General features: G+C 45.1%; 2 protein-coding genes across 3 annotated transcripts; both read left to right on the top strand.

Annotated features, from left to right (window-relative positions):
• The first annotated feature begins 1,710 nt into the window (after positions 1 to 1,710).
• LOC123139282 (N-alpha-acetyltransferase 35, NatC auxiliary subunit) lies at positions 1,711 to 11,756 on the top strand. 2 transcript variants are annotated; one of them, XM_044559080.1, is made up of 17 exons: positions 1,711 to 1,955; positions 2,035 to 2,179; positions 4,125 to 4,192; positions 4,810 to 4,968; positions 5,048 to 5,215; positions 5,946 to 6,099; positions 6,582 to 6,661; positions 7,562 to 7,834; positions 7,944 to 8,087; positions 8,767 to 8,901; positions 9,024 to 9,122; positions 9,758 to 9,814; positions 9,889 to 10,093; positions 10,654 to 10,772; positions 10,900 to 10,968; positions 11,055 to 11,153; positions 11,236 to 11,756. In XM_044559080.1, exons 2-17 carry the CDS (start codon positions 2,059 to 2,061, stop codon positions 11,473 to 11,475), a joined length of 2,190 nt encoding a protein of 729 aa, XP_044415015.1. In that variant the 5' UTR covers positions 1,711 to 1,955; positions 2,035 to 2,058; the 3' UTR covers positions 11,476 to 11,756. The 2 variants fall into 2 exon arrangements, with proteins under 2 accessions (XP_044415015.1, XP_044415016.1); XM_044559081.1 differs by lacking the exon at positions 1,711 to 1,955 and having other exon boundaries at positions 2,039 to 2,179; positions 4,810 to 4,963.
• Positions 11,757 to 15,442: 3,686 nt separating this feature from the next.
• On the top strand, positions 15,443 to 23,594 carry LOC123139636 (uncharacterized). The gene is made up of 7 exons (XM_044559380.1): positions 15,443 to 15,577; positions 15,663 to 15,956; positions 19,726 to 20,039; positions 20,125 to 20,662; positions 21,642 to 21,794; positions 21,897 to 22,067; positions 23,039 to 23,594. The coding sequence occupies exons 1-7, from the start codon at positions 15,443 to 15,445 to the stop codon at positions 23,102 to 23,104; spliced, it is 1,671 nt and encodes a 556-aa protein (XP_044415315.1). The 3' UTR covers positions 23,105 to 23,594.
• Positions 23,595 to 25,364: the final 1,770 nt, after the last annotated feature.

Raw genomic sequence — 25,364 nt, 5'->3', positions numbered from 1 at the left:
ATGTGAAAAGCTCGTAGGCATTGGATCAGTGATGGATAATTATGTCGAATGCGATTCCTCATGTAATAGCTATAAAATAGGGTGACATAGAACTAGCTCCAATTCATCAATGTAATGTAGGCATGTATTCCGAATATAGTCATACGTGCTTATGGAAAAGAACTTGCATGACATCTTTTGTCCTACCCTCCCGTGGCAGCGGGGTCCTAGCAAAAACTAAGGGATATTAAGGCCTCCTTTTAATAGAGAACCAGACCAAAGCATTAACATATAGTGAATACATGAACTCCTCAAACTACGGTCATCACCGAGAAGTATCCTGATTATTGTCATTTCGGGGGTGTCGGATCATAACACATGATAGGTGACTATAGACCTGCAAGATAAGACCAAGAACACACATATATTCATGAAATTGGTGATGGAGGATGGTTGATGATGACGACGGCGACGAATCCCCCCTTTCTGGAGCCCCGAACGGACTCCAGACCAGCCCTCCCGAGAGAGATTAGGGCTTGGTGGCGGATCCGTATCGTAAAACGCGATAAAACTTTCTCACTGTTTTTTTCTCCGCGAAACGGAATATATGGAATTGGAGTTGAGGTCGGTGGAGCCTCAGGGGTCCCACGAGACAGGGGGGCGCGCCCGGGGGGGTGCGCCCCCATCCTCGTGGACAGGGTGTGGGCCCCTGGTCTTGATTCTTTCGCCAATATCTTTTATATTTCCAAAACTTGCCTCCATGGATTTTTCAGGTCATTCCGAGAACTTTTGTTTTCTACACATAAAACAACATCATGACAGTTTGCTGAAAACATCGTCAGTCCGGGTTAGTTTTATTCAAATCATGCAAGTTAGAGTCCAAAATAAGGGTAAAAGTGTTTGGAAAAGTAGATACGTTGGAGACGTATCACAAGTGCAGAGCAGCTACACAAGAAAAATACAAGGTCCTATGGAATTGGTGGTTCAAGATCAGGGAAGGTGAAGGCATAGACTGAAGAAAAATGTATTTGGGAGGGGGGGAGTGGGGCTAACCCTTCATCAGATGAGATGAATACGTTCATGAAACCGTCGTCGTCGTCGGAGGAGGAGGAGATCAGAGCTTGGAGGCGGAGGGGAGATCAGGGGAAGCGGAAACAGTTACGCCCGCGGTCCGTCGCCATTGCTGGAGGGGCGGAGCTTGGATCCTCAGCACTAGAGGGAGGGGGTCGGGGGCGTCACTTCTGTCGCCGACGGGGGAACTCGGAGGTCGGGGACGCTGGATCTTGGTCGACGACGCAGTCATTCGCTCGTCTCGCTCGAGCCGTGGGTTTCCTCCCCTAGCTCTGGGGTCGTGGTTTTCCTTCCCGTGGAAAGGACGTGGGTCAGGCAGGGTTACACCGAGAACGATGCAGTCCAAATGACGTAGTGGATCTTCCTGGGCCAACCCGGCCCGTGGCTCTTCGACCCCGGGAAATAGCGAGGATCCCCCGGGTCCCTTGAATCCAAACGAGGCCTAATAGGTATAGGGTTTCTAGTTTTTTATCGGCTCTATTATCATGCCTTACATTATGAAACGGTGGGAGTACTTCAATATTTGTATGAGTGAATAAATAAATCTAAGCGCATCAAATACACTGCAGAGTAAATAAAATTCTCTGTGGAATTGGAAAAAAGAAACAGTGCGTACTCATCATCAAAAAGGTGGAAGGAGATTCACTGGGTGGGAGAGTGCGCCCACAGATTCCACGGCACGCAAAAGCCTCGCCGCCGAAACCCCTCCGCCCCGCGCCGCCAAAGCCGCCTCCACAAGCCCCCCCTCCCACCCCCACCCCCACCCAGGCGCGGCGGCGCCTCCACCTCCACCTCCACCTCGACCGCGCGAGAGAGCGGAGGAATCGCCCCTCGTCGCCGGCGCCCTCCTCAGCCCTCGGCTGGCCTGGGCCGAGGCGGAGCGAAGATCCCTCCATCTTCTGCTGGTAAGGGAAGCCCTAGCTCTCCCCGGGCCGCCGTCGGGTTTCGCTCCGCTGTGCTCACCTCCATTGTTGCCGTGGGCAGTCGAGTCGCATCCGGCCAGATCCGATGGAGGCGAGCTCTTCCTCGCCCGCGGGCCCCGCGCCAGGGCCGCCGCCCTCCATACCCCCCTCCGGCGACCAGGCCGTCTGGGCCGACGTCTCGCCGCTCATCGCCGCCGCCTGCGCTGGTAAGCCACCGCCGTAACCCGCCTCCCCGCCGTATTTGCTGAGACGTTGAAAGCTACTACTACCAAGCTATTTTGAAGAGCGGGGAGCGTTAGCAGGTCTACGGACAGTGGCTCGATCGATCTCGTCCTGACAGAATCGATTACCAAGGTCCCTAGGAGTCGGTCCTGTGTGCGTGAGTTTATGCGGTATCATGTATCATGGATGCATTGCCGCGAGCATGCAGTTTCATGTATTGGAGCAGGTTTGCATCGGCCAGTGGTCGGAAGATGAGAGACATGCCGACACTGGGTTGCTTTCTTGTACTCCCTCGGTCCGGAATTACTTGTCGCAAAAATAGATAGAAATGGATGTAACTAGAACTAAAATACGTCTAGATACATCCACTCCCACGACAAGTAATTCCGGACGGAGGGAGTAATTCCTAGGTGATGTGTAAATTGTGGTTTGCGCCAAGTATGCATCTATTTGGTTCTTCAAACCAATTTGGTGCTTGTTTGGATGGAGTCGGTTCAACCTTTGGATGGGCTGGAAAATTGAATCGAAATCCCTGTTCATCTGAAGCGATTGAGTGTAAACCATGCCTATCCCAACTAGCCCTCAGGTTGCTGCATGCAGTGCCTTGAGAATTTTAATGTGTGACCAAATTGTTGCCCTACTTGAGAGGTATGGCCATATGGATAACATGTTTGGGGTGTCTACTATGTGACGTCACCTGATCGTGATCCTAATATTTTGAAATTTTGACTTCTGCTTTGGTATGCAAGCAGAATGGGACATAATGACATCACATTTTCACGTCTTCCTCTTGTTAAATGCTGAAAACAGATAAATACCATTACTCATGTTATCATTTAGTGGTTTCACAAGATTGCCTTGTGCATGGTAATGGGGATTTTTAGAATAAAAAACCTTGCTGGTTGCCTATTCATACTAGTTCTTATTCTTTGGTGCCCCATTGTGGAAGTCAACTGTAGCTCAGTGCAGTGAGGGATGCACTGAATTTGGAAAGGGGCAAAGCTTGTGGTGTCTGAGCTTTCATCTACCCCCTTGGATCTGCCCCTGGTTTGGCTTACCTGGGGTTGAGCTAGAGGGGTGGAGGGAGCTATCGTCCACAAGCCACGATTACCTAGAAGGATACACATGAATACTTTTGTGAATCGTACCTATTGATCGCTCCTTTTATTTATGTTGGTGGGAAGGAGTTCAAAGTCTGTTCTCAACAACATGATATGAATTGTTGGTCAGGATAATATTATATTACTAGTGCTGACTGGACAAACTGAAAATTTACTCTGTTGATGCAATCCTTATTGAGAATAGACAGGACATTAGTCATTTTTGAGAGAACATTTATTCTGGACAGACAGGAAGTGAGTAACCTCATTGAGAATAGAGAACTTCACTCATGTTAGGATTTAGGATTATAGGCTTGAGCTTAAGTTTAGGGCTTAGGAGTCGCGTTATTTGCTTGCATCTATCTTAGATCTGTGTTATGTGCCTATTTTGAGTTGAATTGCGCATAGTGTGCCAATGTGGGGGCAGTTATCTGTTAATTTTTTGCTTGAGCTCGTAATGAATGGTGTCTCTCTTTATAGACCAGTGTCTTGAACACCTGATAAGAGAGAATTCCAATAATATGGACCTAAAAGATTGATTAAGATATAATGTATAGCTTCCCAACTGGATTATAGAAACTAGAAACCAAATATAACTTATTATGGCTAGTGTTGTGGATTTGTGGACTCTTGGGTTCGATTAGCCCTGTGCGTGACGACACCGTCATTGGTATGTGTCTCCCCAAAATAACTCCAAAACAATTTTTGATGTGAATCTATCTAGGACTGTCATATTTGAGCAGATACCTGAAAATCGAGTCGATGCTGATATCTGCTAGTTAATTTATATTTATCAACTGTTCTCCTTCTAATTTCTTCATTCTTGTAGATCTCCAAGATGGGGAACTTGTTCATGGGGAGAACTTCAGTTTGTTTGCCGCAATGTCTGCATTGGAAGTAAGGACCTCATTATCTCCCCTACTCTTTTGCTGTGTTTCAACTCTCATTTTTTCTGTTGCAAACTTCAGAGTGTCAAATGATGTTTTTGTGTTTACTAAATTATTTTACGCAACCAGTGGTTCTAATTAGTTGACATGTACTCCCTCTGTAAAGAAATATAAGAGCGTTAGATCACTAGAGTAGTGATCTATACGCTCTTATATTTCTTTATGGAGGGAGTAGACATGGTATTTTTTAAGTCACCGGTAGATGCTTTTAAACTTTTCCCTATTAAGCTTGAACTGGAGTTGCTTTGATAATGAGTTCTGGATATGCAAGTTTGTTGCATGAAACTTGCACTTGAGTTGCTTTGATCTGAATTCTGGATGTACACCTTAGGCTTGGAATTACTCTTGAGTGCTGAGCCTCACTACAACTGATCACGACTCTGTACAAACTTTCAAGTTCATAGTGACAAAGGCAAATAAAAGAATTTTGATTATATTATTTCAGGATACTTTGGTATTATAGGCCTGTCGAGTGGCTCATTTACCATTTAATTTGTGGGATGTCAATTTAATTATTTAGATCCATTGCTTAATTGGGTTCTCTGCGTCTATTTCGTCTTGATACAGATAATGGACCCTAAAATGGATTCCGGAATCGAGAGAAGTGGATATTATTCCATCGATGAAGCCATAGAAGATGGCATTGCCCCAGTTCCACTTAGTTTGGACAGAACACATGACATTCAACTAACTCTTGATGTCATCGACCATCTTTTCTCATGTGAGGTACTTCAGTGCAACCATGTCTAATAAGCAGGTGTTTCAATTATGCTAAACTACTTTATGGGACTGCTTTATTTTTCAGGCAACCTGGCACAAGGGTCACACTCTAGCACAAACCGTCTTCACATGTATCTACCTTATGAAAATGGAGAGAATTTCATCGCATGCTGTCCTAAATAGCTTCTGCAGGATTTTGCGTGCTACTTGTAATTCTGTCATTTCTGTCGTTTCGACCGCCCGAACTCATGAGGTACTTTTTGGAATTTTTCTATCGCCATTCCTCCTGATTTCATTTATGTGTACTGAGTCTTGACATAAGGAAGCCGCGCATGTTGGTTTATGCTCGTAATTAATTTTATATACGAAGAGTAGGCGCATATTGTTATTGTTGAAATGCGGAGATTCCTGTGCAACAAAAACATCGCCCCCCATGTCAGACTACCTCTTCATGAGCGGAATATGTAATGCGTCACTTTTCATCTTTTTGTCTGTATGATCAATGTTTCCAGTGAAATGCGTATGTGCTCTGCTCTTTCATCTACTATACCTAAAAAGGTGATTCAAAAATATTTATCATCTTGGTGAACTTCATTAGGACTGAATACAGGCACCTTCATTAAGATGTAAATCTGGTAGTTCGGTTGTTTCAGTGAATTTGGTTTCTCACAGCCCAAACAACAAAATTCGGCAAACCTGAATTTGTTTTTCATTAACTGCCAAAAGAAATGAAAAACATACCTTGAATTAACTGGAAATTTGGCTTGTTTGGTTTGATGTCCTGTTCCGATTTTGGCTTTCCTGTCCAACCTAGGGTTTTTTGTCGGTTGAGTTCTGTTCACATAACTTAGAGGATGGCATGAAAATCGAATTTGAATACAGGTTGGTCTTGTTAATATGAGTCATTTTTATCTAGTTTTTAATCTAAGTCCCATACTTCCACTTATTACATAAGATATGATCTTCATCGTATGCTTTTGTAGGAAGAAGACCTCTTTACGATGTCTTTTGGACTGCCTTTGAATGGTGAAGGAGATGATAAGTGCTTGTCAGTTCTGAACTCGGTCGAAGAAACAATATCTCGTCAATTGCGTGCATGTAAATCCCAAGCATTATCCAAGAAAAAAACACTAGAAGGTACTTGTATTGCCATTGCAGATATCCTTTGATTCAATTAAATGTTTATTATTTTACATTGTGTAAAACCTTGTTCCTTGTTTTATCAATTTGTATGTCACGGTCCTCAGTCCTAGCTTCAGTAGTAATGTTGAGCTGTTACATAAGTTTGCCGATACCAAGAGAAATTGCAGCCTTTTACAAAACATACAACTAAACATATATTCCTGCTTTTAAAAAAAATTACAACTAACATTCCTTCAGCTTGGAAATTTGCGGACTGCTGCTTAGTTTGCATCAAGTTGTTTTGTATATGAAGTTTCTAAGTAAGTTGGTGCATCATCTTAAAATGTATACCACTTAGTCTTTAGATTGCGACACCAAATTATAAAAGAATTTGGACGCTGGGCATTTGAAATAAAAGCGAAGTTATTGAATTGCTTATTTGATTTGAACATATGCTGTAGGCTTTGTGTTATTAACTAAAAAGTTTATTACTGCAGAGTTTGAATCACTGCAGGATAATCCTGAGCTGGAAGAGGGTTACTGCAGAGCCTTGTTGTGCAGATTACGTTTTCGTAAGGTCTTAACCCATGTTTCCTTTCCAATTCTTCACTTCAGTTGTTCAGTCTAATTTCGTCAATGCTGATACTTGATGTGTGTATCATGTTGATTATCTAAGCTTATGCTCTGTTATTGTGATAACGTGGTGGTTTCAAATTAAGCAATGGGAAGTCAAGCTATAAACTGGTGCTATCTAAATTGGGAAGTTTTTAAGAATTTGCCACTGCATTCATTGGCACCTCGATTTACCACTCGATGGTTCTGACCAACTGTCATTGAGACAATTGAGTGAGACTGAAATGTCATTGAATTGAGTGGCAATTCTCACTTCTCTCTTTAATTTGTCAGTGAGAGGGGAGGGACATAGAGTTTGTTTCGGCATTACAGCACTTTACCCACTATATGCATTGATTGCGATTATGATCAACAACAACAACTAAGCCTTTTTTGATTGCAATTATGATATTGTTGCTAAAACTAAATGTTATGTTTATATATCATAGGGAAACAAGTGTTTTTTAAGCGCTGCGCGCTGAGCGAGCGTTTTGCCTCCGTCTTGACCGTTTCTGACCAAAACGCATGCTTAAGCACAATTAGGCGCTAGGCGTTTCGCCTCCAGCCCAGCGCCTAGGCGCTCTTAAGCACGCGCCTAGGAGCGCCTGATTTTTCAGTATATGGGAATGTGAAAATAAGGACCACCATAGCTGATTGCGTAAATGATTGCCAAGTTTAGTTCTGGGTGATCATCTGAATGATGCTTAAGAGGGGTTTTCATCAATTTCTAAATGTCATCACACGTCTGTATGGCCGTGTAGCACTTTACCATGTCATCATGTGCATGAGCAAACCTCATGCAAGATGATACGTAAGAGGTTTTTAATTGATTTCTGACTGTCTTCACATTTTTGTTGTTATGTAGCATTTTCACCATGCGGTTACGTGCATGAGGAAACCTCAAGGAAGAGGATTGGATTTGGCTCGCAAGCATGTTACATCATGCTTGGCTGAGCTTAGTTTAATGCTGAAGTCCCAAGAGTTCCTTAAGTCTCGGTCTGACATTGCATCGCAAAAAGGTGATGAAAGCTGCACCACTGCATCAGGTTGCTGCCCTATTGGCTTTGATGTCAGTCTGAATAGCAGACTTCTGAGTCCAGCACCACCGCGTGCTGTTCAAATACTTGCCTGGAGTGATGTAAGTTCACATCGGTGCCATAAATGATGCTTAAACTTCCATACTACTGAATAGCTTCTGTATACTCCTTTTCAACTTCATAAGCATTGCGTCAACTTCATTGTTACAGGCAATTAGGTACTTTGAGAAGCTTCTGCATGATCTAGATATCATTTGTGCTCTGTCTCTTGATCCCGTGCTTGAGAATGTTCTTCACTTCATTGCGCAGTTCCAAAAATCTGTACCTGATTTGGTTCCTAGAGCATTTCTTCAGGTGGGTCACACTGACATGCTTCAAGGGCCATCTTTATCACTGCTATGCTGTAGATGTTTTGACTGATCTGACACTAGTGTTTTATTTCCCCCGGATTGCAAAAAATGACTAATATCTGTCTGCTATGTTAGATATAGAAAAGGTTTTGTAGATTCTATCATTTAACATCTGTTTTTCAATTGTATTTGTATATGTGTATGAACTGTTCTTTAACTGATTGTTGTACAAATTTGGTTATGAACCATTGCTTTCTGTGGTTGTGGAGTATGTCATACGTTGTAGTTATGCAGTAAGTGCTACTCTTCGATTTTTTTTCTCATTTGGTATGATTTGGGAACTTCAACTTTATGAGTGTCCTTCTTTGTTTCGTTCCTATACCCATAACTGATTTTTAGGAGACTGCTGTTTCATTACTATTTTTCTTTATAAATTGATCCCTCGGTGGTATATAAATAGCTTTGAGGTTTTCTTAGTCCAGTAAAGGATTCATTTATGTTGTAACACTGAATTGCTGTTAGCCGGCTCATTTTCTGTTCCATTAGGCCCTCTCTTGTAGAAATATGATTTGTTTCCCAATCCTAAGTCTCATCCTGGCAAATATGTATTCAGTGAGTTACTTATGTTATAGTTTGTTGTTTCCCACTTACATTAACAATGATGTGAAAATCCATTGAAACAGACTTTATTGGTTCAAGATGGCAAGCTTTATGGGCGAGACTTGTTTTGCGATGTAATTTCAAGGGCTTTGTCATTACCGGATATTATAGGAGATAAGGAATTCCAGTCTAATGAGTTTGTAGTGCAGCTAGGTCAGGTCAGCCACCAGGATTATTCCTTTTTCAACCTTCACGTCATATATATTACTCATGCAGTCATAAAAATATATATCTGGAGTTCCGTGCATATCATTGATTAAGTGCATTAATGACCTTGTAGTTGGTTATCAACTTGCTCAAAATTCTCTGTACAAACACTGCATGGCAACGGCGCAAGCTTGGGAAGAGCTTGCAGGATTGGAGTACCATTTCCATACAGGTTTGTTACACATACAATTTTCTGCTTGCTCCCTTTTGCCGTTTCCCATAAGTTACACATCATCAATACCTGTCTTCTTGCTTTGTTTTCTAACATGACTCTGGATCAAACACGCTTAGCTAGTGAAACTTACCTTTGATCAAGCACACTTAGCTAGTGATATTCTGAATGCAGTTTCATGCTAAGCTGCAGTTCTGTCTCTAAAATTGGCTATTGCTATGTCAGCTACGAATGCCATTATATCTTTCATAATCATACAGAAAAAAAACTGGATTTCTGAATTAACCTTTCCCTACTGGGTTGAGTGAGTATTCACTTCATCGTGGTACTGAGCACTTGCATGTTTCTGTCACTATTGGTAAATTGATTCTTGAGTAATGATAGAGGAAATGCCCTACTAGGACTATCATTTTATGACAAGGTGAAAGAAAGGGATCAATCACAAATGGGAAAGCAGTAATTTTGGTAGTGTCAAATGTGCCCTGTTTTACTTCTACTATTATTCAGCCAACTGTTAAGGGATTATGATGATTACACTTCTAGTTTGAGACTGAGCATTCTATGATTGTGACAGTTTACCATTGGTCATCTCTAGATCTTACACATATATTGTTTTGTTCCTATACATATTGCAGTTGGAGCTTGCATTGAAAAGAGAGTTTGGTGAAACTAGAAATGTCTTGGCCGATGAGGTATGTCTGGTTTCAAGTGCTTGCTGTAGTAATCAGTTGTCATATATTTTGACATTGTTTTGTTGGTGGTGCAGAACATGTGCATGAGAGTATCAAAGCAACTACTTGTTTGGTCTCAAGAACATACATACTGGATTGCTTCTCGGTTTCTCATATTGGGGTTTGAGCTTGACCTCTATTCTCCGAGTGAATACTGTATGGTGTACTGGTATATGCATGTGGTGTTTATAAAGCTGATAGAGAAGATGCAGTTACGAATCCTTGCTAGCAACGAAAACTGTAAGTTATCATGCCTGTTCAGAATTTTTCATTAGATTATTGTCATTAGACTTACAGGTAGATGATGTGCTGGTAGATTTCCAATCTAGCAGGGTATACTATAAAAATGACCATGTAGCATTCTGGATGTCTATCAGATATGTCAGCACCTTGATGGTTTGAGTTGCATGTTGTGCATCTTACTGCTTCATGTATCTGCCTCTTAGAATCCATTTGGGAAACAATAGAATTAAGAGAACAAGAAGACTACAGGAAAATAATTTGCAGAATTCAAACGGGAGGCAGTTTATAAATAAATAAGCACACATTGTCATCCTGAAGTTGAAAAGGAGATTAGACAGAATGAAATATGTAATTACATCAAATCAAAACCTCCTGTTTTGGGGGTATATTTGGTTATAATATTCATGTGTTGTTACTGGTAAGTGGTAACAACCATTATGGAGAAAATTCATTCGATGTTGTTTCCTAACCAGTTTCTATAAAATACCATGCCATCTTTATCAATATTCTCTTGGTAGATTGGGGTTTCTAAATGGTCCTTATTGTTATTGGTTCAGCGCGAAGAAAAGGGAAAAAGAAGAAGGATCACTCAAAGGACTCTGTACGAGACGCACCATTTCCTCCTTCATGTTTATTGCTTCAGTGCTATGTTCTATTATCAGAAGGACTTTCAATGGTACATATGGCACTAATGCCCCCTCCCTCCCCGGCAGCGTAGAACAGTCACAGAGTGTATATTATAATAATAATATACCACCGTTCCCTGTTGCAACTAAACAACATTTTTCTGTTTGCTAATGCAGTTGCTGGCTGCCCTGAGAAAGGAAAGCAAGTCATTCCAGTTACCAAGTGTCTTCAATACTGAACAAGAGGTGGGTCAGATTTAGTGTTTGTGAATTCCGATCCTTCTTAACATGTCTTTAGATGACTTTGACGAATCTTGAAGCACTCTTTGCAGAGATTCATGCAGCATTTCGATCTTCTCCAGAAAGCACAAATCCCCGAGTGCATTACCTACTACAGTTTTCAGGAAGCGGCCGCCCAGGCACACATGGCAGTCAGTACTCAGCCTTGAAATCCCCCTTTCACTAGTCTTTTCCTCTGCTTATTTGAACCTAACCGTGCAATATTTTTCACAGGACGTAATGAAGTACAACTTTTTCAAGGAAATCCAGAAGATCATCCCCTCCTTGAAAGGTAGTTTTGCGAGCGAACCAGAAAAGCTTGCAGAGCTCCGCCAGATTGAACAGGTTGCCGAGCACAATAGGATAGCCCTAAACATCATCAACCACGTCGGTGCTAGCGACCCGAAACTGAGGGTTTCGTTTGAGTTTACGCACCACCCCCACTTTGCGGTCGCAGTTGTAAAGAGATCATAGGTTCTTCTCAAGACAGGGTAAAAGATTTCCCAACTCTGTTTTTTGTGATGGCACAGCTCGGGTCCGTCATTCTTGATTGTTCATTTGGTCGTGCAAATCTCTCTTTAGGTTGCACTAACGTGACAATTTTGTAGACAACAGGAAGAATATAGCAAATGCCAGGAAAGGCTCAGGCCCCTGGCTTTATTCTGTCAAGCAATTTTTGATATAATTTATTCTGCAAAACACACTGTACAAATGTTCGATAATTCCAGCGGGAGGTTATTAGCGGATTGAGTTTAGTGGAATTGTTGTGTTATCTAGGAGGGAGGCAGCTTCTCTTATGGGATATTTTGGTAACACAACACAAGGCACTTTCGAAAAAGATATATTGAGCAGTGCATCAATGTATCACAAAGATGATATAGATGAACTGAAAGTAAGCATATTCTTTTCATTATGCACAGCAATGCAGTGGTCTGTTTCCGCAAATTCATTTATCTATAAATAAAATCTACACTGCATCAGCTTGTATTATCATGTCATCACATTTAAATTGGGATGCATGGCATGTGGAATTTGGGATATCATGTTGAAATGTCCCCAACAAGTCTAGCAAAAGTGATGTTTCAACCACAAGATATGCCCGTAACTTATTGCATAAGTGAAGTTGGCAGCTGAATTGGGGCAAGTGTGCCAACCGAGCAAGCTTTGTTGAACAACTAGTGGAGGGAGCATTGCTATCTTGAAGAGCTTCGGGGAGAGAGGGTCGCCTTGTCTGATGCCTCGCCGGTGAAAGAATCTCGGGCCCAATTCCCCGTTAGCCATGACCTAGGAGGAAGTAGTAGCCCAGAGTAGACAAATGATACCACACCACCAGATGCCAAACCAACTCCCAGTCAATAAATCCAAGACACCGAGTTAAAAGGCTCCTTGTGTTTCTGCGGGTTAGAGACGGCATTCTTAACAAACAAAAAAGTTACTCCCTTCATTTTTATATACAAAGCTACAAACTTAGATTACATGTATCAATGTAAAATTTAATGCCTGCTTTGCAAGTCAGCTTTTCTTTTCGTTTACTGGAATCATTCATACGCCACATGCATGCAAGGAAACTGAGTGGAAGAAACAACTGTCTGTTATTATGACTACTCGCATGCAAGTATTAAACATGTTGCTAGTACGAGGAAATATCATTAATTTTGCCTCGATTACTGTTGGTGGCCTTGTATAGATGTAAAATGTATATTGAGGTAATATCACCGGGAGTCATAGAACTTGCTCTGTATGTTCAGTTTGGTGCTAGAACTTTAAAAATACGGATTTCTGGTTACCCAACTTGTGTTCTGGTGCAAATACGGTCACAAACGTGTACGTGGGCGTATCCGCTGCTTGCGTGCGGCGGCGCCACACATGCATGAGCCAACTCTCAGTGACTCTTGGGGGCGGATGTGTTAGTGTGACATGTGTGATGTCCTTTTACAGAAACACCCTCTTTTTGATAATTATGTCTGTGTAATTCATTCGCACATGCTAATAAATATAGGTAATTAAGTATGTCTATGTGTGACCCACCTGCCAGTGGACAGGAGAAAGATTTGAAGATTTAAAAATTAATCAACCTCTTCACTACGGTCTCACGTGCTAAACACCACACCGTTGGTCCTTTGCTGTCTAGTAATGAGATGCATCTGTTGTTATATTGTTTAACCCGACAAATAAATTCATTCTTTCAGCCTAGGGGCGGGTTAGGGTTCGACGGGGTGGTCGGCATTTTTTCAGCCTGGACAACAATAATTTCAAGCATATACAAAGACAACGATGATGTTAACAATAAGCTTGCTCTAATATCAAGTTATCTAAACGAATTTAGAGGGTGCACAACTTTTTTAAATTTCCGCTCAAATATTTTATGGTTGATTTGAACTCCTGTGTCAAAATGGACTTGGATCACTTAAAGATAAAATTCAATTTTGTACTGCTGCGGTAGATTAGTTTCCTTCACACCTCTAGGTCTAGAATTCAAATCATGAGGCACAAACATTTTGATTATTTTTGTACCGAATGTGTTTTTTTTTTGCCAAAAATATAACCTACACAAGATTCAAACCTGGGCCAGTTGCTAGTATTTAATGGACTAACATCAGGATAAAAATGATATATTCATTAAGCGCTATGTTTTATTTTATCTAGACTTTTCAATTTTAAATTATTTCAATTCAAACAAAAAATAGATGATTTGCCTGAAAGAACTTTTAACCATTTCGAGGGTGAGCGATTTTTTTGCCATTTAGAAATTCGTACTTATTCATGTGTCTAAGGAGAAACATAGAATTTTATATGTTGGCAACGACGACAACTCGAGGATGAGCGGATATTTTTCACCAGAATTTGTTCAAATGGGTTTAAAATTCAATTTTTTGCGTTAAAATATATAAATTGAAACTAGAAAAGAACAAAGCTTGGGCACGTTCCAGTCGTTAGTACTGCGCATCAAGTAGGTGACCATCTAAACTTTGCTTTGACTATATAGAAAAATAAGTTAATTCTTTTTTCTGAGAGGTAAGTTAATTCTTTTTAAAGACGTGCTTGGTGTAGTGGTTGGCACAGGCCATGTGCTTGCATGGCATCGCGAGTTCGAGCCCCAAGCTGCCATTTTGTTTCTCAATTCTATGTCAAGCGTGACGTGCACGGCACATTTTTAGTTCTCATTTCACTGTCAAGCAGGACCCACATGTGCTGATAAGGGGGCTTCTGTGCAATTAAATACAAACGTGGGGTGTTTCTGCACAAATGGTTCCGGTCAATGACAGTGGACCATAGCCATGTTGGCTTGCCAAGTAACCGCAGGATACGTCCAGATACGAATAAAGTGACCGTATTTGCACGAGAATGCAAGTTAAATGACCACAAATCCATATTTTTAAAGTTCTATCACCAAACTGAACATCCAACACAACTTCTATGACCTGTGGTGATATTACCTCATGTATATTCCATAGTGGCCTTTTATGCTTTTGGATTGGATGAAAACACTCTTAGAGAAAGGCACCAGTTGGCGTAAGTAAGACGCGAGTCTAAGGATGCGTTTGGTTGCCCACAAAATCGCAACCAGGCCCGCTTGGACCACGAGATGTGCGTTTGGTTGTGAATGCAATGGCCTTGCTCGCATCCGCACGAAGCTTAAAGCAGCCTTCAGCCTGGCTCGCACACCGGGGGGGGGGGGCAAGGCAAAAGCGAGTGGGGGTGCCAGGAGATGGAAATCGGGTGCGGTGGCACGATGCTAAATCTAGGCTCACCCCCGCCCATTTATTCGGTCACCGCTGCATCTAGGACAACCACTTCCTCTAGCCTCACCACCACTGGCGACAGCGACTCAGATCTGTGCAAGCGGCGGCGGCGGCAGATCCGACAGTAAGAGCTGATGTTGCCCTTCCATTTGGCCACCATCTGATTGTCCTTTACTCAGCCATGCCCCCCCCCCCCACTTCATCGTCCTCGTCTCCGATACCGGTAAGCAACACCGCCTCTCCCCTATGTTAAGTGCGTTGTTAGGCCGTTAGGCAAGGTGTAGGATCGATTTCCCCGTTGCTCAACGCACCCTCGATGTAGACTAGGTTATGGATGCACGGATGCGGCTGGTACTTCAGGAAGGAGCAATGATAGCTGTGATTCAGGCATGGGTCATGTTCATGCACAAGCGAGTTGTTCGTCGTGCTGAGAGGCCTCTCATCAGATATGCTCGACTGCTTATGCGGGAGCAGGAGATGATCGCTAATCTGAACTACATATCCAACTGCAACGACACACATGATCTGTGGATGCTTAGAATGAAAGGCACCATTTGCCAGACTTGTTCAGACCTTTAGGACCAGGGGGCTGCTAGAAGATAGCATCCGCCAGTGTGAAAGAGCAAGTCGTCATGTTCCTTCATATTGTTGGCCTTAACCATAGGTTTAGGGTTATCCACAACACGTTCAGGAGGTCAATGGAGACCATCTCAAGGTACTTTAAGCAAGTGTCGTACGCTGTTGGGGAGCTCAGAGGAGAGATGATCAAGTCACCAACTGGTCAGACTCCTACCAAGATTCGCACAAGCTCAAGATGGTATCCATACTTCAAGGTGAGCACTGCGTATGTAGTTCATTGCTTGATATGCTTGGATAGTTCAAGGTGAGCACTAACACAATATTGTATTGCTGTTTCAGGATTGCATTGGGGCAATAGATGATACTCATGTCACTGCTAGAGTGCCGAGGTCACAAGCTGCAACATTCAGGGGGAGGAAGCACTACACATGTCAGAATGTGCTTGCTGTTGTTGACTTCGATCTGAAGTTCACCTATGTGCTGGCTGACTGGGAAGGGTCAGCACATGATGCTAACATACTCAGTGAAAACATCTGTCGTCCTGATGGCAAGTTCTACCTAGGAGATGCTGGCTATGCATGTCGGCCAGGTGTTCTTTCACCCTTCAGGAAAACTAGGTACCATCTGAACGAGGTCTCTGGTAGGAACTATCCTAGGACTCCTTAGGAACTGTTCTATCTCAGACACTCCAGCCTTAGAGTAACAGTTGAGACGGCATTTGAAGCTCTGAAGAATAGGTTTAAAATCCTGGATCAGAAGCCATTCCACCCTTACCCTACCCGGTCAAGCTTGTTCTTGCATGTTGCATTCTGCATAACTGGATCCTCCAATGAGGTGTTGATGAACTTGTGCCCAAGGAAGGAGAGGTGACGCCTAACGATCTTGACCTCGGTGGCAATGGTGTTGAGTCATTTGACAACGAAGCCTGGAAGAACAAAAGGCTGGAGTGGGCACACGCAATGTGGGATAACAGAGGTCAGACAAGAATCTAAAGAAGAAGAAGAGTAAGAGCAACAGCAGAAGAGGAAGACGAAGAGGAATAACAACAACAGCGGAAGAGGTAAGAGGAAGAGGAGGGATGATGAACTTTCCCCATTTAGCCATTTCGCTCTTAATAATGTGTATTTTCATTTGATAGTAGTTAGAACGAACCATAATTTGTTTCGTAGCTATGAGTGAAATTGTTAAGATTGTGTGTGGTAAGGTCATCACTAATGAGAAGTGATGACAACACAAACAACATGTCATATGTGTGCCTAATGCTATGTGGCCAACCAAACAACGGGTCAAAATTTGTTGCCTCATACAGCTAACCTATATATACGGGTAACCAAACAGTATGCAATCCCTAATTTATAGGCTATTTTCCTCAGTCTTATGTAAACACGCCGAAATCGGCTCGAGCAACCAAACGCATTAGAGCATCTCCAGCCGCGCCCCCAACAAGGCCCCCAGACGATTTTTCGGCCGCCGACGCCAAAAAATCGGCCCAGTCGCGTCCCCAGGGGCCCATTTTTCGCCGGCTCGGGGCGAAATTGGCGCCGGCGGACCCAACCCAAACCCGGCGCGCTGGGGGTCGCTTGGGGGCGCCGGGAGAATCTTTTATGGCGCTAAAGCGCCGTGGGCCAGCCGCGTCAGCGACTCGGCTCCCCTCTCGCCGTTTCGTCGTCCTCATCGCCTTGTTTCCCGCGGCGAATCAATGCCAAAGCTGCGCGCGCTGCCGCGCCGGTCAGCCTCCATTGATGCCTCACGGGCGGCGCAATGAAGTCCGGGCGACGCGCGTCCCCTCGGCCGCCACGTCTCCCGCCACGCGTAACGCGCCAGCCAGCCTACCGCGCGGCGCTTCCGCCTATATAAGCCGAGGACCAGCGCGCCGGAGATACGCACGCACACTACACCGCCAACGCGCCCACTTCTCCCTTTTCCTCCTCTCGCCCTCTCCAGCTCAGAAGGATGGCCGAGCGCTTCCCAGGCGACGGCGCGGCGGCGAATGGTTTCGGCCGCCGCCATCGAGGCCGAGTACCCGGCCCCGCCGGACATGTGGGTGCCCGGGTCATGGAGGATCAGCGCCGCCGGCGTGCCCGTGCCACCACCGCCCACCGGGGTGGCGCGGCGTGCGGAGATCGCACGCATCCGCGCGTCCCTGCCACGGGCGGCGAGGGAAGGCCCGCGGTACACCCCCGACAGCCCGCTCTGGGAGCCCTACTTCCTCCGCCGACACGCCGAGCAGCTCGAGGCGACGAACGGCGTCGTGCCCTCCGGCAGGCTCAACTCCGAGGGCCAGCGCCGGTGGTGGGGCGTACCCGACCGCACGTTGGAGGCCGTCCTCGAGTACATCGAGGGCGGCAACATGCCGCGCCTCGAGTACCCCGCTCCCCCGACCTTCTCACGCCACCGTGGGAGCTCCTGGACGCCGAGGCGCATGGAGCGGCCCGACGCGTCCTCCTCCTCGTCCGGCCGCTCGTCGGGCTCTCCCTGCCTCCGCCCTGTCAAGCCGGAGCCCCAGGACACGCCGGTCAGCGCGCGCACCCGCAGCTCCTCCCGCGTCCGCATCAGCGACTCCAACCCCCCATCCGGCCGCTTCGTCCTCGTCGAGCCCAAGCCGGAGCCCAGCCTCCCCTCGAAGTACGAGGAGATAGCCCGGCGTGGCTTCTCTGACGAGGACGCCCTGCAGTGGGCGCGGAACGACTACCTCCGCGACGAGATGGTCCGGCAGCGCCGGGCCCTGGAGGATATCGAAGCCCGCAAGCGCGGGCGCGAGGACGAGCACGACGTCTTCATCCTCGACAGCGACGACGAGGAGGCCGCCCCCGAACCGTCCAACCCGCCGCGCCAACCGGGGGAGGGATGCAGCAGGGACGACGGCGGCGGAGGAGGCGACGATGACGACGATGACGACGGCGACGACTACACGCGGTTCTATAGCCTACTCGGCATGTAGAACTGCGAGGGCGGGCGGCGGGGAGCAGCGACTGGGGGGCATCACGCCCCCAGCGCGCGGGTTAGCGCCGGTGCGCCCCAGGGGCGATTTTTAGCCCCTCCTGGTGGGCCAACGGCTGGAGATGCTCTTAGACAAAACCTAAATACTAGAAAGTGCACGCGCACTATCTGGCGCTCGCGAGCGGCCACGTCTGTCACACACATGCATGTGTATTTTTTGTCTCGTAGCGCATGTGGGTGCTGGCATTAAATGTGTTCACACTAGTCTCATGAGTTAAAGAAAACAGATTCACGTACTTTTATTTTGGGATTTCAAATTCTTTTAAAGCCATATCTTTTAAACCACACGTCGGAATTCAGTTTCGTTTTTATCGTTGGATTCTTTGCGACGAGATCTTTGAAACTAGATCCCCCATGAGTATGTTTCGACGAATTTTTTTGATGCCAACTTTGGCGCTATATTGTGCAACTTCAGTACTGCACTGTGCAACTTTAGTAATGTATGGTGCAATTTTTTCAAACCCAGTTTTTTAGAGCTGCATCCACAGTAGTTGTAGTTGCACACATAGTAGTCCTAGTTGGCACATGCATGGCCACAGAGTTGCACAATCTGGTCCGCAGAGTCGCATATGAATTGTCATAGCTTGTAATGTAGTCTAGTTGCACATGCATTGATGTTTAGTTGGCTTGTAACATAGTCTAGTTGCACACACATTGATGTTTAGTTGGCAGAAAGACTAGTTGCACACACATATGCTTAGTTGGCTTGTAATATAGTCTAGTTGCACACACATTGATGTTTAGTTGACAGGACACTAGTTGCACACGTATTGGTATTTAGTCGGCAGGACTAGTTACACACATATACTCGATTGGCGCGGCAATATAGTCTAGTTGCACAGTGCAGTACTTTACTTGCACCATATAGCACCAAAATTGGCATAAAAAATTCGTCAAAACATACTCATGCGGGATCTAGTTTCGAAGATCTCGTTGCGATTAATCCAAATGTGAAAACGGATCTGAATTCCAACCTGTGGTTTAAAAGATATGACTTTTTAAAGATTTAAGAGGCGAGAATAAATGTGTTTCACATACTCCCTCTCTCTCAGTTTACAGGGCGTGCGCGTACCCCTAGGTCATCAATTTGACCAACCTAATACAAGTCATATATTATAAAAAGTATATTAATATAAACTTCAGATTGTCTATTTTCAAAAGGGATAATTTTTGCGTTATATAGTTTATATTAGGGTGATAAAATTGACAACCTAGGTATACGCGCATGACTTGTAAACTGAAACGGAGGGAGTACTAGTCTGTACGCATTTGCTGTACACATTTAATACTAACAAAAATATTCACTAAGTGACAAAAAAAAACACACACTAGATAATTGCTATTTATAGATTATCAAGGGACCAAAACTTGCAATTTTAGGCCGTTCGCTCGCAAAGTGTAGCCAGCAGCCGGCCGCTCGCTAGACCGGGCCTGCCTAGACAAAATAGGATTCTGTGTCCGTCACCACAACGCCGCGGCCATTTTCACTTTCCAGTATCCACCCGCGGCGGCGCTCCTCCTCATTGTTGAATCCCGCCCCACCTGCTCCGCGCTCGAACTGCTCGTCTGCTCGCGCCGCCCACCTCTCGCTCACGGACGGGGCGAGCTCCGGCGGCTCCGGAAGAAATCGGGGCAGGGCTTGGCCGCGGGAGCTCCCCTCGACGAGCTTGGAGACGTCGGTGCCCGCCTGCTCTCGGATTCACGGGTCGAGCTCAGGTGGTGCTGCCTGTTGGATTCCCCGATCTGGTGATTCTGCATTCCCCATTTTTCTTCTGCTGATTCCTTCTTTCTTCCGCTCCAGCAGGGCGCGTCACCTGTTCGACGGAATGCTCAGCAAGACAGCGGCGAGCGGCAAGGGTCAATTCGGTGACCTCCCTGACGACCTCCTTCGGCACGTGCTGTCCTTTCTGCCTGCGGCTGATGCCCTGCAGACTTGCGTGCTCGACACCGGGTGGCGTGACCATTGGAGGCGCACCACCAGCCTGCCACTCATCTTTGACCAGTCGAGTTTCCCGAGCTCCGAACGTTTCAAACAGCTGGTGAACCTCTTCATCCACCTCCGCGGGGACTCACCTCTCGACAAGTGCAAGATCGTTGGCTGTCTTGATGATGATGATGATGAGCGCACATACACAAACACCATGCTGTTGATCCAGTACGCTCTAAAGTGCCAAGTTAAGGAGCTCCTGCTCAGTGTTGCTACTGAAGAAGATGATGATAATGACGTCGAGTATGACCCACTAGTACTCGATGTGCCTCTCATCTCCCAGCACTTGAAGATCCTACACCTTAAACGGGTTGACCTAAAACGCTCCACTCTGAATTTCTCGCGCTGCTCGGTATTGGAGGAACTAGAGATGCAAGATTGCTACATTGATGCACGCAGGATATCTTCCAAATCGCTAAAGCGTCTCTGCATTACCGACTTCTGTTCCTTCCCTACGAAGTTTCACATTCGGATATTTACCCCGGGTCTTATCTCACTGCAACTTGATAATTTTGATGGCTTGACCCCTTCCCTTGAATACATGCCATCTCTAGAAACAGCTTATGTTTGGCTTCACAATAGTTGCTATGATTCTTGTCATAGGCGCAGTGGTAAAGCTGCTGCCTTGTGACCATGAGGTCATGGGTTCAAGTCCTGGAAACAGCCTCTTACAGAAATGTAGGGAAAGGCTGCGTACTATAGACCCAAAGTGGTCAGACCCTTCCCTGGACCCTGCGCAAGCGGGAGCTACATGCACCAGGTTGCCCTTTTTATTCTTGTCATAGTAACCGGCAGAACTGTGAGTATGAGGACTGCAGCTGTCGTGCTTACCAGTTGACGAGGGTGTGCTTCTCCATGGTTTGTCCAATGCTGTGAGTTTGGAGTTGGTAGGCAATGCTTATTTAGAACTGGTACATTTACACTTACTTCCTTTTTCACTCTTTTTGTTATGTGCCAAGCATGGATTCTCTGTAACATCTCTGTCCACTGTTAGACCTGCATATACTTGTTCTCATTACCACAGGTTGCTACTTTTATCTCTACCAATGGGTTTTAAATTAATAATTTTTATAACATTGTAGCTTGATTGGATAAAATGTATTTCCAGGGCTTGAGCTGTAGTTCTGTCTTTCCTTATGCCTGAAATTAAAGTATCTACCCAAACTTCCTACTTACTTAAATTGTTTCGCCTTCTTGAGTCTCACTGTTCTTTTTTGTTCCTTTGCTATTTGGTAGTTTGAAATTAAAGTATCTACCCAATGTTCCTACTACCGGAAATGATTTCTTCTAGAGTCTCAAAGTTCCATTTTGTTTGCTTGCTATTTGTGCAGTTTATCTATAGATGGGATTTAGAATGCTGCCCCATATTTGACAAACTAAAGACTCTATCACTCAATGAGTGGTTTACGACTATTGACCTACTGTGCATTCTCCAACACTCTCCAGTTCTTGAGGTGCTCACTCTTCAGCTTGGTAGCACTGAGGTATAACCTATATATATATATATATATATATATGAAGACATTGTTGTATTGTTAAAGGAACTGTTATGTATATTCTGTTGATCTAACTAAATTGTATCACAGAAATTCGTTAGAGCAACAGGAGCAGAAGAAAAGATAGAACAATCATTTGTATGCTCCCACCTTAAGGTTGTCAACATTGAATGTAGAAAGGTCGATGAGGGAGTTCACAAAATTCTGAAGTTCTTGAGTACATGTGGCATACTTCGTGATCAAATTAGCATCACTCATACTGTAAGTAACCTTTGTCATTTCTTCATTTTTTCCTATGATATTCCTACTTGTTTTATCACCTCTGTTGGAATTAAATAACACTCGAGTTTATGAGACCCTTTTGAAATCTATTTATATTCAGTGTCCATTATTGGATTGTGTGCTGGCGTAGTTCAGAACGACTGTTAGGTTTCACCGAAATTAATTGCTTTGTTATTACTGGTGATAATACAATAGTTACTGCTGCCGTTGTGCCTATAAATCGGTTGTGTCTTAAATCTGTTCCATCCATGCAAAAAAATCATTTGGGTTTGATCCTGTGTTCTTTTACTGTTTAATTACTGATGGAAATAGTAGTCATTTTCGTCTTGAAATTGAGTTTTATCTTTGCTCTTGTTCTAGTTGGCACATTAAAAAAAGGGCAACCTGGTGCATGTAGCTCCCGCTTGCGCAGGGTCCAGGGAAGGGTCCGACCACTTTGGGTCTATAGTACGCAGCCTTTCCCTACATTTCTGTAAGAGGCTGTTTCCAGGACTTGAACCCATGACCTCATGGTCACAAGGCAGCAGCTTTACCACTGCGCCAAGGCTCCCCTTCTCTAGTTGGCACATTAAATTTTCTAAAAATCTTCAACTGAGGGGTGATAGTGTACTGCCTCATTTGTTTCAGTGTTCTTACTAGCCTGTTGTCAGTTTCATGACTAGTGTTTGATGGCCAAATTGCATGCCTGTCTCACTAGTGTCTGAAGTCTGAAACCCTCTTGAGTGCTGATGTATCTGAGTGATCATATACGTAATATGTTGCTGTCACAATGCTAAACTTTTGTGTAAAAAAATAAAATTTGGTCGATGCCACATTGAGAGAAAAAACAGTTGCTAAAGTTGCATGATAGTTCTTCTACATCAAACTGCTAGCCAAGCTATTATCCGTCTATGTCAGTTGAGATCTTGGAATTCGAAACCAAACTTATTGCATCGTCATGTTTTGTATAGGTTTCAGTTTCCAGAAGCCTATGCGTCCCTTGCCTCGGTCTACCGCAGAACCAGGCGTCCCCCTGACACCGCTTGGGATGCGATACATGCTCGCTTGTGATGGTGGTCTGAAGCCTCATGTCTCTCTGAATATGTCTGTAACGACAGCCCTGTTAGTTGTTACCGCCATAATCAGTTTCCAGCTTTCTATCCTTTGGTACTGTACTGGAAGCCTGCGTGTTTGTTGTTTGGTGAAACTCATGAAAATGGATTTTAGCTGCTGCGCGTTCTTTTGGATGAGTAGTTGGACCTGAGCTTGGTTTAAAACCAGGAGGCAACACCTTTTGTTGCATCTTCTCTTTACCCTGTTGCAGTGTCCATGTTTCAAATCTTCGAGTTTGCCTGTCTGATGGCACCATCCAGGAAGTTTGCTGGAGAAAATTACCGCCGTGACAGAAACAAAGGCCAGGCAAAACATTTTTGTCTAAATGGTCTGGTCAGCTTGATGCAAAAATCTTCTTGATATATTGAGACTGAATCACAAGATGAGAAGCATCTATTTATAATCTTTATGGCACTTGCATTCTGGCCATGCATGGTTTGAGAATTGCAACTCATGATGTTGTTTCATGTCCGACTTGGTTCAGCAAACATTTGTTATCTCTTTTTTTTTCTTGTGGGGGAAACATTTCTTATCTTGAGAAATTTCGGCCGGTCGCACCGGGTACGTATGATTCGTTTGATAATAGCCCTAGATGCCTTCTTCCCCTGACCGCTTTTGCTAGTTTTAGAAACACCATGGCGTATTTTCATCACGAGCAGTTCCCGTGATCTCCCAGACGTCAACCAGCTTGCCGGTGGCCGCCCTCGACCGCCCCGTCTCCAGGACGTCCTACCGGCCGCCGGCTCCTTTCCAGCGTCACCCTTGCTTATTAAGAATAGTAAAACTGCACCTAATCCCTGCCCTCTCACGAATTAGGCATTTCTGGCTGTTTGATTTCTGTTGTTAAACGTTCCTGGTCGTCGATCTGAAGTTTAGCGCGAACTGGGCCTGAAGTCGCATGGGCAGCTACTCCGGTAGCTATTTTGGACCCCTATGATTAATTGGGTTTCCCTCGGCCCAACAAAGGGAAGGCCCACTCATACAAGCGCTCCCGTTCCTCAACACAGGAGCGAATCAGGGTGGTCGAGACTTGAGAGGATGCGTCGCGCCGTCGGAAGCTAGCGGATGTGGCGGCCGCTCGATTCAGGCGAAGTGGGCCACGCGGACGACCTGTGGTGGGATCAAGCCTACGCGTGCCCATCGCGTGTGGATCCAACGGAAGCGGGGTAGCCTACGCACGCTCAGCTCGCGAGGGATCGAGCGAAAGCGCCGGATGCGGGTGATGATGGCGCCTTATCTCATAGAAACCGCTCCACCCGGCCTAATGTTCTTAGGACGCGTCTAGTGGGCGGCCGGCTGCCCACTAGCGCGATCGAGCGGCTGGCCGAAAAAGGTAATTTCCTGTCCCCCGTGAAACAGAAAAGGAAGAGGCCACCATCCCGACCAATCGAGCGACCACCAAATCGACCGATCGAACAGAATCTCCCCCCCCCCCACGTGGCCAACTGTCCCCAGCTCGCCCCCACGCCCGCTCGCCCCAACCCCTCCCATGCTGCCATCTTCTTCTTCTGCACGCCAGAAAGAGATCCAACAGAATCGCCCCCAGCCCTTCTTCCTCCTCCTACACAGCCGCCATGGGAGCCCCAAAGTAGAAGAAGGAGCTGCTTCAAAAAAGGAGATCTAAGGGCAGGGTGGTCAGAGCCATACCAGGCAGTAACATCAAGTAGGTAAGCCCCCTCTGCCCCTCTTCACTCCCCCCTTTCTTCTACTGCATATATGTAGGCATATGTAAACCCCCTTCTTCATGGGTCTAGGACAAATCCATGGAGAAGCTGCTTCAAAAAAGAGGTGAATCTGGCACATCACACCAGCCTACTTGATGTTACTGCTGGATGTGTTAAACAAGCCAAAAACTACTTGATGCATGCCAAACAAGTTTCTCCCACCTTGAATGTGTTAAACAAGCCAACTAAAAACCAGTTATCTGGCCAATTAAAACATGATTAAAGCCAACTCAACAAGCATTGTAGCAAAAAACTAAACATGCATTCTACCAACTTGTAGTTATTGTTTGCAAATGAACAAATTGACTGTCCAATAGATATGTGCAACGAAAAATTCATAAATGTGCAACTGAACATGCATCCCAACCAACTGAACCTATATTTTGGCAACTCGGCATGCATGCTAGCCAAAACTAAAACAAGCATTGTACCTCACGTGTACTCGGCATGCATGCTAGCC

The sequence above is a fragment of the Triticum aestivum genome, chromosome 6B (assembly GCF_018294505.1).
Source record: "Triticum aestivum cultivar Chinese Spring chromosome 6B, IWGSC CS RefSeq v2.1, whole genome shotgun sequence".
Classification (NCBI taxonomy): domain Eukaryota; kingdom Viridiplantae; phylum Streptophyta; class Magnoliopsida; order Poales; family Poaceae; genus Triticum; species Triticum aestivum.
The sequence above is the reverse complement of the archived record's forward strand: the minus strand, read 5'-3'. Positions and strand labels throughout refer to the sequence as shown.

What these genes read in the sequence shown, in the direction of transcription:
- LOC123139282 (XM_044559080.1), top strand. Translation starts at nt 2,059, where the DNA reads ATGGAGGCGAGCTCTTCCTCGCCCGCGGGCCCCGCGCCAGGGCCGCCG. An exon ending in ACCATCTTTTCTCATGTGAG is followed by an intron (nt 4,969 to 5,047) that starts GTACTTCAGTGC and finishes TTTATTTTTCAG; the next exon opens with GCAACCTGGCACAAGGGTCA. An exon ending in TCTTCAATACTGAACAAGAG is followed by an intron (nt 10,969 to 11,054) that starts GTGGGTCAGATT and finishes CACTCTTTGCAG; the next exon opens with AGATTCATGCAGCATTTCGA.
- LOC123139636 (XM_044559380.1), top strand. Translation starts at nt 15,443, where the DNA reads ATGGAGACCATCTCAAGGTACTTTAAGCAAGTGTCGTACGCTGTTGGG. An exon ending in GATGGTATCCATACTTCAAG is followed by an intron (nt 15,578 to 15,662) that starts GTGAGCACTGCG and finishes TTGCTGTTTCAG; the next exon opens with GATTGCATTGGGGCAATAGA. An exon ending in AAATTAGCATCACTCATACT is followed by an intron (nt 22,068 to 23,038) that starts GTAAGTAACCTT and finishes TGTTTTGTATAG; the next exon opens with GTTTCAGTTTCCAGAAGCCT.